An 18849-nucleotide genomic window follows, 5' to 3' on the forward strand; every position below is an offset into this window, starting at 1 on the left:
AACTTGATTATGTGATTACTGGAAATGCTAAATAATTGGAGGGTTTAAGTGTTTTACTCATCCGCTATCTACAACATGTAAAAATAGTTATGTATATGCATCTGTTGCTGGATTAATGCCTCACTCCCTAGCCTCCCCCCCCCCTCTAATGCACCATCAGCATTATCAAGCCAGGGTCTCTCCACTGCTGTATTAATGCCTCCTCCCCTAGACTTCTCTCCCCTTCACCACCTCTAATGCACCATCAGCGCGAGACGCGTCGACCAAGAGCGACGCTCAGACCATATTATTATAATCAGGGAGATGTGCTGGAGACTCGTGGCTGTTGCGGTGGGGATCTCCGCCTGTCCGAGTGTGAGCACGTAGCTCCTTAAATAAAGAAACCATCTCAAGAGAAATGCGTCCAAGTCGTCATTTCACATGTGTGGGCGGGGGGAGGGCAAATCTCTGATCGGTCATTTCGTCGAGTGTACGAATGTTTCGCTGCTCTGTTACAGCGCACGCTGTAATAAAGGGGAGCACACACGCGTGGTGGTTCTGGGGCGTGCCTGCTCTACTGTTGGATGGGGCACCGGTCATCGGGAGCTAGAAGACACGTGCCCACGTGGACGGTGGGAACGAGCTGGGGACATCTGGAGTTGGTGCGCTGAACATTAACATCACGGCAGCCCTCCTTAGCAACGTGGACGATGAATAAAATATAAGATCAACTCTGTTCCATCTACACAATTTAAGCACGAGGTATTTGTTTAGTACATTCGCCTATTGGCTTTCCAGATCAATATTAGAAAGCATGATAATTATTCATAATATAGGGTTTTTTGGGGGGTATAGATAATGTAAATATAAATGTGTCGTTAAACCCGCCACCACCCGACACAGCCAATTAGTAAAGTTTGTCACGTAAACAGAACGTGGCCAATTCGTTACTAGTACAGCACACAGGTGTGTCGGAGAGCAAAGCCACAACATTTACAATCTAATTTACAAAAAAACTAGATTATGGATGATATTGGTCGCAAAAGCCTACGTTTCGATTTAAAGCTTTCGTGACTGCAGGGATTCATATTCTTGGTTCTTTCGGTAAATTCACGTAGAAGGGAAATAATAAAATAAAATAAAACAATTAAAATTTCACTTGCTGTGGTTTTCAAACCTGCTGATGATTGCTTGTGTTGCAATCGAAACGTCGTGAGAATTTTATTGTTTTATTTTTATTATTGTATTATTTCCCTCCTCCGTGACTTTACCGAATGAACCAAGAATTAAAAAAAGCCTACGTGTTAAAATTATATTATTTGTGTATGGCAAACAAACTCTGGAGCGTTACGACTTTCCAGGTCTCATAAGCAGTTGGACTTGTTCGACAAATACTGTTGGATGTCTGGATGTTCTTGTCAAGGGCAATCCATGTAAATGATGCGACCCGGGGTGGTGTGCGTGAGAATTAGAGGCTGTTTTACAATTGGCTTTTTTTCTCGCGTTCATACAATTAAATCATGGAAATAGCATGAAATTTCGATTTAAAGCATTCGTGACTGCAGGGATTCATCTTCTTGGTTCTTTCGGTAAAGTCACGTAGAAGGGAAATAATAAAATAATATTTAAAAAAACATAATAAAATAATTCTCACGACGTTTCGGCCACAACGCAAGCAGCCGTCCTCAGATGAAGACCAGGTCTGTCAGGGAGACAGACGCTGTCTGTCTCCCCGACAGACCTGAGGACGGCTGCTTGCGTTGTGGCCGAAACGTCGTGAGAATTATTTTATTATGTTTTATTATTTTATTATTTCCCTTCTACGTGACTTTACCGAAAGAACCAAGAAGAGAAATAGCATGCTCAAAAAAGCCCCGCTTAATGTGAGAGAAGCATCTAGAGTACATCACTAAACGTACTTGTTCAGCTGAGAAACAAAGTGTACAACGTTTCAGACAACAGCCCTTCTTCATAGCACATAAAAGAAGGGCCCATTAGCAGCAACGCCGTTCGTAGCACATGATGTCCACATTTTTTTGGGCCGCAGTGTTTTTTTTTGACGATTGTCTTGAGTGAGTGTGTGCTATTTTTGGTGTAACATCTGCGGTGTTTTTTTGTTGACGAATGCCTTGAATTTGTGAGGGTTTTTAGTTTAACACGCGCGGTGGATCGGGTTTGTCGACAAGCATTGCATCCGCACTTGGGTAGGTGAGATGGGTATGAGGCGGGGGGGGGGGGGTGATGTAAATGATAGCGAGCAATGCCTACAGGTGAACAGGATAATTCACCAACACTCGCTTCACTCGCAGACCGCTCGCGACATCCACCTTTCCTCGGTCCACGGTGAGTGAGCGAGCGAGCGAGTATGTGTGTGGTTGCGTGCAATAATATTGATGTTAGTTTGCAATTCAGTATCTGGCATTTAGCAATTGGAGAAAGCCTGACTGCTTCCATGTTATCGGTGGGCATGTTGACATGATTTGCATGAACGACGCTAATATATTAAACCAATCATTATTTTGTTTTATTTATAGGAGGAGGCTGAGGTGGTGGGGGTGGGGGGTAGCAACAGCTTTGATGATTTGGGGGGCTTTGTCTAAACTTTAAAACTAAACTATTTTTTATTTTACCAGGTAAGGCCCAACAGAGCTACGTAGTTTTTTTTTCAGAAGCGAGCTGGCTACGAATGATAGCTCACCCAAAGTGGCTTATCACGTGGGAATTAATAGCAGCCTAATCCTCTGAACTCGCGATGTTGATTCTAAATGTGGAGTGGGGAAAAAAAACCTGAAAACCCAGAGAAAAATCCACGCGGCGAAAGTGCCTCCGCTCTGAAAGTTACATGAAGGACACTGCAAGTCGTGGCTTCCTCAAGTGCTGAGTGGAAGAAATTCAACATCTCAGTGCAAGTTGATGAGACACAATCCGTGGTCTGGGGCCGTGGTTCTCAACCAGGGGGTTCTTCGAACTCCCTGGAGGGGAGGGGTGTAGGTGGCAACGTCCCATGGAGTACGTGAAATGTGTGGAATTATATCGTACATGAGAGACGTCGGTGAACAAACACGTGTGAATATTGCCAATGTAAGATAACCATGATGAAACTGTAGTCCATACGGTAACCTAAACTCATTGATCTTTTAACGATGTTGCTTTCCGAGAGAGTAATCAGCGAGCGATAATAAATTGCCCCGCGTGTGCAAGGCGCCCTTCCCCCTCCAGCCCAGCTTAAATATACGCTGCCAAGCTTGGTGGTGCCCATTCAGACGCTGTCTTTCCGACAGACCTGTTCTTCACCTGAGGACGGCTGCTTGCGTTGTGGCCGATACGTCGTGAGAATAATTTCCTTATGTTTTATTTACATTATTTTATTATTTCCCTTCTACGTGACTTTACCGAAAGAACCAAGAAGATGCAGGGCGTCCGTTGTATTTTTTTTATTCGCGCGCGGTTACTTAGCGAGTTGGGATAACCTCACAGAATGGACAATTGGGTAACAACATTGACGTTCATTTATTCGTACATTTATTTATCAGATAACCACATTGGGTCAGGCAAGCGTTGGGGTGGGGGGGGGGTTACTTCTCGGTTGAAACAAAATTCAACAAGGAGGAGGAGGAAGAGGGGGGTGACCACAGAAGCCGACAAAAGGGTTGAGAATAACCACTGCGTGTGGGGGGCCCATAGCCACAGTCGCACTTTGGGGGGGCGGGGGTCAACATCTCCGTGACACTGGTGGCCATGGCGCGGTTGGTTTGTTTTGTCGCTTCCGCGCGGAGGCGCCTGGAATCTCATCTTCTTTTTGTTTTGTTTTTCGGTAAAGTCACGTAAGTAAAAAAAAAATACATTAAATCACGACTCTAGATTTGAAGCTTTCGTGACTGCAAGGATTCATACTCTTAGGTTTTTTTCGGTAAAGTCACGTAGGACAAAAATAAATAATATAAATAAATAATAAACATTGTTGAAATAATAATATAAATAAAATAATAGATCACGACGTTTCGGGCGCAACACAAGCGTCCGTCATCAGGTGGGACAACCACAGCAAGAAACAATTTGCTGAAGTGGGCAAAAGAGCTCTCTTGCGCCCGAAACGTCGTGATTTATTATTTTATTTCTATTAATATTTCTATTATTTTTATTATTTATTTTTATTACTTATTTTTACCTACGTGACTTTACCGAAAAAACCTAACAGTTTAAATCACGACGTTTCGGAGGCAACACAAGCTTCCATCTTCAGGTGGAACCGTCACAGAACCTGAAGACGGCGGCTTGTGTTGCCTCCGAAACGTCGATGATTTTATTTATTTAAAATTTGTTACCTACGTGACTTTACCGAGAAAAAAAACCAAAGCGTATGAATCCTTGCAGTCACGAAAAAACTTCAAATTTGGAATCTCATCGCTGCATAAACCTCAAAAGAGGATCAAGTTGATAAAAAAAAATGTTTTTAGAATAAACTGGATGTATATATTTTATAATAATCTATGAGGTGGGTTGTACCCTGTATTGCTGGACCCGGAATGGTCACTTGTTAGTGTTACACGAAGACCCTGTTAAGGTCATGCGAAGACCTTGGTGGTTTATCTATAAAGGGTACCCTATGGGTTACCAGGGGACCCTATTTGTCCATGAGACCCTGTTGAGGCACCCAGATGATGCCCCACTACACTATTGCTGTTGTTGTTTAAATTGCATCCCACTGGGATTTTTGCACACAGTGTTGGTGTACGGTCATTTTTCTGCAATATTTTGCTGTCTTCTCTTTGAATTTCTTTTTGCACATAGTCACTTTAAGATGTTTCTTGTTCATGTTTTTGTTTTTTTGTTTGTTGCGGTTGCACCCGATTCAAGAGCCGAATGGCTCACAGGGTTATACCGAATAAATGAACCTGTGGGGTTATTACTGGGGAACCCCTGTTGGTTTATGAAGGAACCCTGGTGGTATATCTATGATGGGGGCTTCTTAGTTTATTCACGAGGGGACCCTATCGTGATCGCCTTTGTCCACACGCAGGCGGCGGTGATCAGTCATCCGCACGATGTATCAGCCCCACTACAAGCATCCTGTGGTGACGGGCCAGCCGATGCCCACGATGGCCCAGCCGATGGTTATGGGCCAGCCGATGGTGCAGCAAACGACGATGAGCACCACTCTCACCACCAACACGTGGAACTCGAGAATGTGCGACTGCTGCAACGACTGCGAGTCCTGTGAGTGAACCTCCAGCCCACCATCTACCCACCACCTACCCACCACCATCTACCCACCACCATCTACCCACCACCCTCCACCCACCACCCTCCACCATCTACCCACCATCTACCCACCACCATCTACCCACCACCATCTACCCACCACCATCTACCCACCACCATCTACCCATCACCCTCCACCATCTACCCACCACCCACAACCCACCACCCATCACCATCTACCCACCCCTCACCACCCACCACCATCTACCCACCACCCACCACCCATCACCATCTACCCACCACCATCTACCCACCACCATCTACCCTCCACCATCTACCCACCACCATCTACCCACCACCCACAACCCACCACCCTCCACCATCTACCCACCACCCACCACCCTTCACCGTCCAACCTCCACCCATCACCATCCACCCACCAGCATCTACCCACCCCCACCACCCATCACCATCCACCCACCACCGTGCACCCACCAACCTCCACTTTCTACCCTCCACCCTCCACCCACCACCCTCCACTTTTCCCCTCCCCTGACTTTGCACCAATGATGGATCCAAGAGGGGTGAGGGATGGTGGTGGGGGGAGGTTCATGGTGGGAGCAATGCCTCCTGCACCCCCCCCCCCCCCCACCAAACTTGAGAGCGAGAAGATGAACTGTTCGTTAGTGCTGTGCTCGCACTCCCCGCGTATCTGCGTGGGATACACGGCCGGGGTGAGTGGGTGGTGGGGTGGTGGGGGGTGGTGGTGGGGGGGTGGTGGTGGGGAGGTGGTGGTGGGGGGGTGGTGGTGGTGGGGTGGGTGGTGGGGTGGTGGGTGAGTGGGTGGTGGGTGGGAGGGTGGTGGGGGGGTGGTGGTGGGGGGGTGGTGGTGGGGGGGTGGGTGGGGGGGTGGTGGTGGGGGGGTGGTGGTGGGGGGGGGTGGGTGGGTGGTGGTGGGGGTGGTGGGTGGGGGGTGGTGGTGGGGGGGTGGTGGTGGGGGGGTGGGTGGGTGGTGGTGGGGGGGTGGTGGTGGGGGGTGGTGGGTGGGGGGGGTGGTGGGGGGGGTGGTGGGGGGTGGTGGGTGGGGGGGTGGTGGTGGGGGTGGGTGGGGGGGTGGTGGGGGGGTGGTGGGTGGGAGGGGGGTGAGGCGTGACGTCATCACGCACAAACCCAAAACGCTGTGTGCAGAAATCCCAGTGGGATGCAAGTCGAACAATAACAACCATAAGACAATTTAGATTAAAGTTATCGGGCTAACTCTGTACTTCAACAAACAAACATGGCTAAACCAAACGTTTTCGAAATCACCATGAGTTCACTGACTTGAGATGACTGGCAGATGTACCCCCTGTTCTCCCTACTGTCAACTCCCTGCGTTTTAGCTACCCGGCGCTCCGCTCGTTGTTGTGAGCGTCGCTCAAACGCCCTTCGCTGCTGTTAGGAGGGTGACTGCCTCCAACTACTCAGAAGCGTCCTTCACGAGCCTCCTCCGCAGAGGCCACTTTGACACACGGACATCAACACGCAACAATTAGGGAGGCCCATCGACTTTTTGATGAACACAGTAGACATACACAGAATCCAAAGAACACATTCCTGCGGAGGGAGCTGGTAGGAACGTTGGGTTGCTCGGTCAATGGCCAGGGTCAACGGCGGCGTGGTGTATTCCGCAAATATGCCCGACTGTGAGGGCGGGCACAAGCCGGCGTGAGTAGGTTAAACGTTGAGTTTTATAAGGGCACCACGGGGTGACCAGCCCCACCCCCACCCCTCCCCACCCAGCTCCTCCCCACCCGCCTCACCCTCCCCACCCAGCCCCTCCCCACCCTCCCCAACCCTCCCCACCCAGCCCCTCCGTCCCCACCCAGCCCCTCCCTGCACGATGGACGCAATAATCCCCTGTGGGCTGGTGTAACCAGAAGGTTCCTTCCAGTAAAAACCATGAAATACAGGTACGAATGGACGACCATCCAAACAATGGTAAATTAAACACACACACACACTGACACTCAAAACACACAATTCCCCTACCCCCTCTTAGTTAATTGGTTGAGCCCGGGTCCCCCGGGTGAGTGATTGAACCCAAGATTCAACACCTGAGCGGCTCTAATTGAATCGCGAAGATGCCGTGGGGAGAGCGACACACGACGCGATTGTGAACATTCCACATTTCCATGACGGCACCAGGTACATCCATAGTATGAAGAAAAAAATAATAAATAGGTGTTAGCCTTTCTGGCAATAACATAGCAGGTGTTAAGATGTTTAAACACCAAGTAGAAACCTTTTGCAAGGACTCATGTCTGCATTAACCACGCACAGTGTTTACGGTGAACCTGCATATAGAATTGTCTTTGAAGCTGATTGGTCTACAACCAGAAACAGCCTTCGTTAGGGCCTCGTCTCACTAACGTCGGACCAGAGAAGGCCAAACGGCCACCAAGCGATATGGTGCGTCCATATCACTTGAAAAAAAGAAACGAACACATCATCATCAGCATCATCATCATAGATTGCTGGATGAAGGGGCCCACAAGTGAGTTTTCTTTCGGTGTGCCACAAAGATGGAGCAAGTTCAAACCCATGTGCCGTGGAACTAAAGCAACTGTCGTCTCATCACGGCAACCAGAGCCAGAGGAAAGATGATGTCGCATTGAATCTCGAGTCAACAAAGTTGCTACAGAGCATTCACCAGCACCGGGTACGCGGGTCAAACCGGACCTGGATACCATTCACTGCTGGGATATCTGGTTTGTGACGTTGATGCAAAGTTTTAACAAGGTTCGCAACCAGTTTGACAAAAAAAATGCAGTCTACCTGCGTGGTTTTTTTTCTGTAGCGTGCCAAAATTTTTTTCGTGAATTCTCTTTTTAAATCCTTTATATTAAGTTCGCGTGCTTGCTTGCTTGCTTAGGACCGTGCAAATCTTTCGGTCGTTTTTTAACCCACTTCCCGTGATCCAATCGAGCTGACATTTTCCACACAGACTCGTTGTGCCAGACAATTATTGTTCGTGAAAAAAAATTCCCAAAATTTTACACTTTTTAGGCAAAAAAAAAGTATTTTACATATATTCAAATAGAACGCATTCATGGCTTTGGCTGGACGTCAGAGTGTAAGAGCCAAGAGCGTAACCCCTCCACAGGCCGTGGCGGAGTAGCGCAGTTGGTAGCGCCCTCGCTTCCCATGCCAAAGGTCGCGGGATCGATCCCCGCGTCCTCCACAGGCGAATATATTTTTAAATCCTTTATATTAAGTTCGCTGCCACGCATATAAAGGATTTATAGTGAAAAACTTTGTTTTTACGGGTTATACTTATTAAATCCTTTATATTAAGTTCGCTTGCTTGCTTGCGTGCTTGCTTGCTTACTTAGGACCGTGCAAATCTTTCGGTCGTTTTTTAACCCACTTCCCGTGATCCAATCGAGCTGACATTTTCCACACAGACACGTTGTGCGTGACAATGTATTTTCGTGAAAACATTTTTCCAAAATGTTACACTTTTTAGGAAAAAATAAATTATATTTAATTACCAATTGCTTAATGGTGGCAGCCATTCATCTGACCCATAGGTGGCAGCCATCTCAAGCCAGAGGACGAGAGGACTCTAGCCGCCACGCATATAAAGGATTTAGAGTGAAAAACTTTGTTTTTACGGGTTATACTTATTTGCTGTTGTTGCCAACAAACGGACTATCCTGTGTCGCACATTCATCACGAAATGTCTGAAACGTGACGGTCCCCGTTCGCGCAATGGGCGTCATGTCACGAGGCAGAGAAGTGTCCCATTCGGAACTCTTTTCAATACAATTATCAGAACACTTATATTGGAGGAATCCGGTGAGCTATGAAGCTCTTTGTTTTCACAGATATCCAGCAGTGATGCTGCTGTCGTGTTGGTAGCAGAGGTCGCAAACGGGTTTTGATTCCTTACCCGTACCCGTACCCGGCCGCACCAGGGTCGCAAACGGCTACCCGTACCCGGCCGTACACGTACCCTACCCGTACCCGGCCGGGTACGGGTATTGGGTACCCGATTGCGACCTCTGGGATGAAGCCATGTTGCAGGCGCGGGTGGGTTGATTCTAGGAACTTGAATTGTGAGAAGAGACAAGACGTTGGGAAATGAGTGACAAACGGTTACTCACCAGTGACTCACGGTCTACCCGTACCCGGCCGCACCAGGTTCGCAAACGGCTACCTGTACCCGGCCGGGTACGGGTAGCCGGGTATCGGGTAGGGTACGGGTATCGGGTACCCGGTTACGACCTCTGTTTGGTAGTGGCGCACAAGCACAAATAATAACAGCAACACAAACTGCTGCTAATCCTGCATAATGCACGGACACAAGTAGTACTAATCACATACCTGTATTTCCCATGGGTATGCTGGATTCCTCTTGATATGCAAATTATTTTGTCAAGGCGCCCCTTCCCCCCCCCCCTTCCAACCCAGCTTATATATATGCTCCAAGCACGTGTGCTGTTTCATTCAGACGCTGTCGCCTCGACAGACCTGGTTTCACCTGAGGACGGCTGCTTGCGTTGTGGCCGAAACGTCGTGAGAATTATTTTATTATGTTTTATTTTTATTATTTTATTACTTCCCTTCTACGTGACTTTACCGAAAGAACCAAGAAGAAAAAAGAAACACAAACTCAAGTTGAAACAAAATATGTATAAGGTGACATTTCGAGCAATGGGCATTCTTCATCGGCAATTTTACGTGCAATGAAGAAGGGCTATTGCCCGACACGTCGTCTGTTATATAGTTTTCATTTTTAGGCCGCAGAATTATTGGTGAATGTGCTAAGTGTTCTAGAGCAGCGCATCAGGTTGTGTTAGAGAAAGACCCGCGCAAGGAGATGTCACGGAACGACTTCTAAGATCAATTCAAGTGATCTCTTACGCAATCCACGGGATGAGGAATTTCTCACACGCCCTTCTGTAAAAGCGTTCTTTGTATGGCAGTAAAAAATTAACCCGTAAAAACAAAGTTTTTCACTCTAAATCCTTTATATGCGTGGCGGCTAGAGTCCTCTCGTCCTCTGGCTTGAGATGGCTGCCACCTATGGGTCAGATGATTGTCTGCCAGCATTAAGCAATTGGTAATTAAATATAATTTATTTCTCTAAACAGTGTAAAATTTTTGGAAAAAAAATTTCACGAAAATAAATTGTCACGCACAACGAGTCTGTGTGGAAAATGTCAGCTCGATTGGATCACGGGAAGTGGGTTAAAAAACGACCGAAAGATTTGCACGGTCGTAAGCAAGCAAGCACGCAAGCAAGCAAGCAAGCGAACTTAATATAAAGGATTTAAAAAGTGACTTGATTAACCCTCAGATTAAGCATATTGTCAAATTTAGAGAAAAATTCTGATTTCATATGTTGGCTTTTTGTGTTACAGTAATTTGGCCGAAACCATCTACTGTCTGCACTTGAGAAGCCGATTTAATCGCGGGCGGGTAAAACCTGAGTTCAAACCCAGGATCTCGGCCTTGCTGCTGATTTAACGTCTCTGATTTGCGAGTCACCCGGCCGCCAATAACAGACCATTCTTGTTTCCTGGTGGCGCCACTAACCTGTTTCCTCCAGCCGTAAAAAATTGTTTTACTATTTTTTAAGGTTTCACTGAGCTATTTAGCTATTATACTCTAAGTTCTTTCGGTAAAGTCACGTAGGTAAAAAATGAAATTTAAATTAATAAAAACAATAAAATCACGACGTTTCGGAGGCAACACAAGCTTCCGTCTTCAGGTGAAACTGTCACAGCAAAAAATCTGTATCAAGTGGAGAGAAGTCCCAAGAGGCACGACCTTATATACTGGTTTACGTGACTTTACCGAAAGAACTAAGAGTATGAATCCTTGCAGTCACGAAAGCTTCAAATCTAGAATTATTGACTTATTCTTCAGAAGCGATGTTGATTCTAAACGTGGAAGAAACTGTAGAAAAAAATCCATACGACTATGGGGAGAACGTGCAAACTCCAAATATTACCAGCAGGCGTCAGGGTCGAGATGGAACCCACGACCTCCTGTATACCAGGCGAGGCAGTTAACATCTCACCACCGTGGTGCCCGGTACAACGTTTTGGGTTAGACCAAGTCTGTTGAAATATGGGCAGATGAATACCCCACAACCAGCATAGCATTGGTGAGGCCAACTTGCAGCAATGGAATGACAAAGGAATGCACATTTTTGCAATGCGTGCGTGTTGATCAAATAAATACCGTACATTGTTTCCAATCGCGAGTGGCATGCGATATGATCGGATGCTCGGCCATCATCCCCAGTTGTCACCTGTCCCGCTTTAGGCAGCTGTTGTTCTTAGAATTGTGTCTTTCCTGGATAATTAAATGTCCTGCTTGTTGACTCAAGAGCCGCATTGGCTCACAGGGCTATACCTAATACCTAATAAATGAAACTTGAAAATGTTATCTTCTTGGTTCTTTCGGTAAAGTCACGTAGAAGGGAAGTAATACAATAATAAAAATAAAACATAAAACAATTCTCACGACGTTTCGGCCACAACGCAAGCAGCCGTCCTCAGGTGAAAAACCAGGTCTGTCGAGGCTGTCGCCTCGTGATAATTATATTATTATGTTTTCTTTTTATTATTTTATTACTTCCCTTCTACGTGACTTTACCGAAAGAACCAAGAAGATGAATCCCTGCAGTCACGAAAGCTTTAAATCGAAATTGAAAATTTGAATTGCATGATAATACTCTGCGATACTCAACTCAAGACGACGTCTTTACACGCAGTGTATTTAACCCCCTCTTGTGATAATGTCAGATATTTGTCTCATTGTTATTGCATTACAGTATAAATGTCCGGTATTTGTGGTATCTCATAGATGGCAGTCCCTACCCACTGCTGTTGTCTTATCTTATTTGATCTTATTTTACGTTTATAAAGCGGCTTAACCCAATGCGCTCTTTCGCATATTTCAAAAGCGGAAACAGACGCTGTCTTTCCGACAGACCTGTTTTTCACCTGAGGACGGCTGCTTGCGTTGTGGCCGAAACGTCGTAAGAATTGTATTTTATTATGTTTTATTTTTATTATTTTATTATTTCCCTTCTACGTGACTTTACCGAAAGAACCAAGAAGAGAAATAGAGCTCTGGAGATGGCAGGGGCGCGCAAGTGCTGAGGAACGAGTGACCGTAACAGAGGGCACGCAGAGGTCACGAAAGGTCATCAGGGGAGGGACGGGAAGGAGTGGAGGGGCGAGGGGAGGGAAGAGGAAGGGAATTGGCAAATGGGGTCGAGGTGGAGCTTTACGAGATGAATGAAAGGAGGTTACGGAAGTGGACCGCGACATGTACGAGGGGGACGTTTACGCTTGCTCCAATGGAGGGGTGCAAGGAGGGAGAAGTATAGACCACGAGATGGGGCACAGGGAGAAGGGACAGAGAGAGACAGAGAAGATTGTCCTCCCCTCCTCTCCATTACCCCCTATCCTGTTATGCCACCACACTGTCACCACACTGTACCTCGTTACACCACTATCCAGTTACCTCACTTCACAAACACCCCATTACCACTCTACCCCATTAGCACACTACCCTGTTGCCCTACTACCACACTACCCTGTTACTACACGACCACGTTACTCCACTCCCCTGCTGCCACACTCCCCCATTACCCCACTACCCCATTACACCACTACCCCATTACCCCACTACCCCACTATCCCACTACCCCATTACCCCACTACCCCATTACCATATTACCCCATTACCCCACTACCCCATTACCCAACTACCCCATTACACCACTCCCCCATTACCCCACTACCCCACTACCCCATTACCCTATTACCCCATTACCCCACTACCCCATTACCCCACTACCCCATTACCCCACTACCCCATTACCCCACTACCCCATTACCCCATTACCCCATTACCCCACTACCCCATTACCCCACTACCCCATTACCCCACTACCCCATTACCCCACTACCCCATTACCCCACTACCCCACTTCCCCCACGACCACACTGCCTTGTTACTCCACTCCCCCCATGACCCCATAACCCCACTACCCCTCCAACGGTTAACCCCACTACCCCCCTTGTGACCTTGTGACCCCGTTACCCCCCCCCCCCCGTCACACCCGCTGTAGGTTGCTTCGCCTTCTGGTGCTTCCCCTGCTTCACCTGCAGCACGGCGTCAAAGTTCGGCGAGTGCTGCTGCCTGCCCATGCTGGACACGATGTGTTTCTTTAGCGCCCCAGCCATCGGCATCAGCATGCGCTCCAGCATCCGCGAGCGATACGGCATCCACGTGAGACGCTCTTCCCAGCCGCGGGATTCATTTCGATTAATTCTAGATTTGAAGCTTTCGTGTGACTGCAAGGATTCATCACGGCAAAGTGTGGACCGATATAATCTGTTCCTTCTGTGACTGCAAGGATTCATCACGGCAAAGTGTGGACCGATATAATCTGTTCCTTCTGTGACTGCAAGGATTCATCACGGCAAAGTGTGGACCGATATAATCTGTTCCTTCTGTGCGGGATCGAGTGTTGCCCCCTCGCACAATGTGTGGATTTTCTTCGGGCGCTCCGGTTTCCTTCCCACGTGCACAATGAGCACTCTGCTAATTTGCTGAAACCATCTTAATATGCAGAGGACTGCAGAGCAATTGTTGGCGCAGGCTCACTGCCTCGCAGCCTTCCAGCTTGTCCGCTGTTCGTCAGCGATTGCGAAATGCAATTTGCATGAACGACGCTAATATATGAAATCATTAGAATTTGTTTTATACTTAAAAGAGGAGGTTGAGGTGTGGGGGGGGGTTCAGCCACAGCTATAGGTGATTGGGGCTCCCTCGGGGGGCTTTGTCTAAACTAGTAAACTTTTTTTTTTATTTTACCAGGTAAGGCCCACTGAGCTATGTAGCTCTTTTTCAGAAGCGACCTGGCCACAAATGATAGCTCAACGAAGTGGATTATCACGTGGGCAATTCTAGCCACCAAATACTCTAAACGTGTGTCTGAACGTGGTGGGGAAAACCGGAGGACCCGGAGAAAAATACACGCGACCACGGGCAGAGGGACACGCAAACTCCAAATATACAGCAGGCGTCAGGGTCGGGATTGAACCCACGACCTCCTGTATACCAGGCGAGGTAGTTGACATCCCATCAGGGTCGGGATCGAACCCACGATCTCCTGTATACCAGGCGAGGTAGTTGACATCTCATCAGGGTCGAGATTGAACCCACGACCTCCTGTATACCAGGCGAGGTAGTTGACATCTCATCAGGGTCGGGATCGAACCCACGACCTCCTGTAAACCAGGCGAGGTAGTGGACAACTCATCAGAATCGGGATCGAACCCACGACCTCCTGTATACCAGGCGAGGTAGTTGACATCTCATCAGGGTCGGGATCGAACCCACGACCTCCTGTATACCAGGCGAGGTAGTTGACATCCCATCAGGGTCGGGATCGAACCCACGACCTCCTGTATACCAGGCGAGGTAGTTGACATATCACCAGAGAGTGGGTGCCGCTACGCACGGTCTTGGCGCACGCTCCGACAATTGTCTGACCCTCGTCCGAATGCCCCCCCCTCCCTCTGCTGCGCGTGCTGCCAGGGCTCCATCTGCGACGACTGCGTCATCATGTGGTGCTGTACCACCTGCGGATGGTGCCAGATTGCTCGCGAGCTCAAGTTCCGACAGATGCCCGTCACCGTCGTCTCTCAGACGACGGTGATTGGCTAGAGACCACTCACCACCGCCGCTCCCCACGCCGCGCGGGTTACCACGTGACCGTGCGGGCGACCACGTGACCGTGCGGATGGGATTCTGGCGACACGTGGCGAGCACAATCGTGCATTGCCCACGTGTGGTTTCCAGCGCCTTCGCTCACGATCTCGGCGAACGGAACTTGCGTTGGATTTGCTCGGTCACGGCGTTCGGAAATGCGGGGGGGTGGGGGCGTTCTTCGTGAATTTTATCCACGCGGCATCGAAGTCAGCTGAAGCCTCCAGTTAAATCAGGCGGCTTCTGTGTGGCCACCCAAGATTCTGAATGCCTCCCCTCTCCCCACCCGCTGTGAAAACAGCACGCTGCTTCTCCTTGAGGCTCACTCCTGCTTGCTTATTCATTCTCTCCCTTCGCTCTTTTCCCTCCCCTCTCACCATCACCCTCTCATTGCCGGCATCTTGACCCAGTCATTCCTTCTCCCCGTTGCTGCTGCTGCTGCTCATCTTGAGCCGTTACCTTTTAATCCGTCTTGGCGACTTCCGTGCCAACATCCCTTCACTTCACTTCCCCTCTTCCTTTCTATGTATCAATGTTTGACTCCGCTTCGCGTTCCGTGTTGGTGTTTCACACGCGAAGAGTTTTTTGTCATTACGCATATGATGCTAAAAACTGTAATCACTATTTCTGCATTTAAACATGTATAAGTCACGTAAATAGCTGGATTTCCACGAAGAATTGGGAGCAACAAAGAATGTTTTTTTTAATTGAAAGATATATATTGAACTGCTACGTTGGCGTTATATAAACTGTGATTACGTTATTTCACACGACTCCTGGCACTATTCTCTGATAACGCGTTGCTTGTATCTTAGCATCCGGATCACAAATGTCTACGATTGGATGGAATCAGCCACGTGTTCCTTAAAACGCGTTCTGCCTCTATGTTCTTTCTAAGACGTGGCCTTATTCAATTTTAACTCTGCCCTTGACATTCACTCAAGAACTTTTAATTGGGTAGTCCCAGTTGCATACAGTTGTAGCTTGTCGTGTGACCTAATTATCTCTCTTCCCCAGTTTCTTGTACCTGTAATGATGTTACCAAGCCACAACCAATGTATATTCAGTCTCTTGTATTCTCATGGCAGGTCCAAGAAATCTAACACTGCCTCTCTATAATTATTATCATTCATCCTGCTATGTGTAACACAATTATGTTACTCATCTTGTATATTCTGTCACTTCTGGTTTGCTCTGGAAGAGAACAGACCTTGTGTAACACTGCAGCATTCAAATTTTTGTTGTCAATAATATCTTATAGTTGACTGTAATTTACACCTTTTGAAAGAAAAAAAATATATATGTTTTGCTTATTCACTGCATCCTACATGCATAAATATATATAAGCACCCAGGTCTGTCATTCTGTCATTGTGTGATTAACGCGGCACGGATTGGTTGAAGTGCGTCACGTGACCGCGAGCAAACAGCCAACCAGAGGAGCGCCCCTGACAAACATGTACGCCCCCCCAGCTAATGTTGCGCCCTAATAAGGCGCTGTGGGCAGCTGATCTGCCAGCACGCTCAGGAGGGGCCGACAGGGGTGGGGGCTGAGGGGGAGGGGGGCTGCGGGGAGGGGGGCTGAGGGGGAGGGGGACCCCCCCACCACCAATTCCTGAGACCCCTTAAAATAAGACCTTCCAAATAATCCTAACTGTTATTTCAGTGATGAATAAGTCATAGCTCTTAGAAGTGAATGTAAATCTCACAACTAAAGTTTCAATACATTTCCATTCATTCACATTAAAATTACATCGCGGGATCGTCAAAGAAGGTCTGTAGAGTGACAGTTTTAACTGAAAGCCGCTTAAAGCCGCTCTTATTCGCCTTATTGAAAGTCCTCAAGTACAGCAAAGCCTATATTCTTGGTTCTTTCGGTAAAGTCACGTAGAAGGGAAACAATATAATAATAAAAATATGTTTTATTTTTAACCCGGCAGAATATGAATCCCTGCAGTCACGAAAGCTTAAAATCAACATTTTACAGCAAAGCCGTTCGTGTTGTTGGGGGGGCGACGCAATGCATCACGGACATATTCAATGCTGTAATGCATACACAATGCTTTTTTGAAAGTGTAACATTTTATCCATAGTATCACCCACATAAATGTTAACATAATAAACACGACTTTTTTAAAGCTTGCCTATTCAATGCTTTTTCAACGACCCAATGAGGAGCATCTCTGGCTTCGATCTTCCACAAAGTGTTCCGGGCAGAACCCTAAACCACGTGGGCACAACACACCATGGAGCAGCGCAAGCGGACCGCTTGATGCACACGTGGAATATTCAAAACCCTCCAGCAGTCTATAATTCTAGATTTGAAGCTTTCGTGACTGCAAGGATTCATATTCTTAGTTCTTTCGGTAAAGTCACGTAGGTAAAAAATGAAATTAAAATTAATAAAAAAATTTAAATCACGACGTTTCGGAGGCAACACAAGCCTCCGTCTTCAGGTGAAACTGTCACAGCAAAAAAAATCTGTATCAAGTGAAGAGAAGTCGTATCTCTTGGGACTTCTCTCCACTTGATACAGATTTTTTCCTCCAGCAGTCTGTCCGCGACTGTGGGTCACCCGTTCTGAACGGACGACAGAACTCAATGCCCGATTTCACTGCTATTCACCGCTCCGCTCGCTACTCCAGGCGCAATCATCTGGATCGACCGCCTCCGTTGTAAGATGAGTCGTTCCTCTACACCTGCATCGGCCAAAAATAGAAGAAGATTCAAAGTCTGGTATGGTAGCCAGAGTGGTTTTGCAGCACACTGCGCTGTAAACCCGGCAACCTGAGTTTGAGTCCTGGCCACGGCTGTCGGTGGAGAATGCCATCTGTAGGATGAACCGACTATAGCAAAGTATGTTCATCAGTTTGTTACTAGTAGGAACCTCCTGGTTACACCAGCCCACGGGATTATTGTGTCCGTCCGTCGTGCAGGGAGGGGCTGGGTGGGTGGGGAGGGGCTGGGTGGAGAGGGACTGGGTGGGGAGGGTGGGGAGGGGCTGGGTGGGGAGGGTGGGGAGGGGCTTGATGGGGAGGGTGGGGGGTGGGAGGGGTGGGGCTGGGTGGGAAGGGAGTGGTCACCCCGTGGTGCCCTTATAAAACTCAACGTTTAACCTACTCACGCCGGCTTGTGCCCGCCCTCACAGTCGACCATATTTGCGGAATACACCACGCCGCCGTTGACCCTGGCCATTGACCGAGCAACCCAACGTTCCTACCAGCTCCCTCCGCAGGAATGTGTTAATGTTAAAGATAAGAAAAAAAAACGTGAAATTCATGCCCGCACCAACTTGCGTCTTTAGAGCTTTCTACTGGACATCTGAGAAATAGATCTTGACAATATAGTGAATCGAATCCCTCAAGTATATTCTGGTTCTGAAAAATATGATGCAAACGTGTGCCTTCATGGGTCGTGTAAGAAGCGGTGACGCATTTGGTCGGAGAAGGCAGCAAGAATAACCTGTTTACCCATTTGATAGAATCTCGTCCGATTGCACCAATGGATGCGAGCAATGGGTGGAGTAAAGAAGGTAGGTTGCGGATCTGGGGTTAGGCTTAATGATTTAAAATAAATCAAACTAGCAGTGTTCAGTAGTTACACATCTTTATTCGTGGCCGTGAGCCTGTGACAAAGTAAGTAGACAAGAAACCACCGAAGCGAATTGATAAATGACGTTAAGAGACAGTCATTACGGATTTATCTCATACGATGACTGTTTTATTGGTTCGGATATACGAGAGATATAATTATTGAGAATAAAAAAAACATTAGTTTTAATAAGACCTGCAAGTAATTGAGATGACAAAATGTAGCCGTATTCAGTGTAATTGGTTGGAAATGTGTCTCATCGTGACGAAAGACGAGCGAGACATTAGGTCTGTTT

At 47.6% G+C, this 18849-nt stretch overlaps 1 protein-coding gene across 2 annotated transcripts; it reads left to right on the top strand.

The window, feature by feature from the left end:
• The first annotated feature begins 540 nt into the window (after positions 1 to 540).
• LOC133353779 (cornifelin homolog) lies at positions 541 to 16493 on the top strand. 2 transcript variants are annotated; one of them, XM_061570161.1, is made up of 4 exons: positions 541 to 741; positions 5000 to 5196; positions 13319 to 13479; positions 14794 to 16493. In XM_061570161.1, exons 2-4 carry the CDS (start codon positions 5025 to 5027, stop codon positions 14920 to 14922), a joined length of 462 nt encoding a protein of 153 aa, XP_061426145.1. In that variant the 5' UTR covers positions 541 to 741; positions 5000 to 5024; the 3' UTR covers positions 14923 to 16493. The 2 variants fall into 2 exon arrangements, with proteins under 2 accessions (XP_061426145.1, XP_061426144.1); XM_061570160.1 differs by lacking the exon at positions 541 to 741 and adding an exon at positions 2194 to 2322.
• Positions 16494 to 18849: the final 2356 nt, after the last annotated feature.

The sequence above is a fragment of the Lethenteron reissneri genome, chromosome 45 (assembly GCF_015708825.2).
Source record: "Lethenteron reissneri isolate LAM-NWPU_2019-01 chromosome 45, ASM1570882v1, whole genome shotgun sequence".
In the NCBI taxonomy this organism is placed as follows: Eukaryota; Metazoa; Chordata; class Hyperoartia; order Petromyzontiformes; family Petromyzontidae; genus Lethenteron; species Lethenteron reissneri.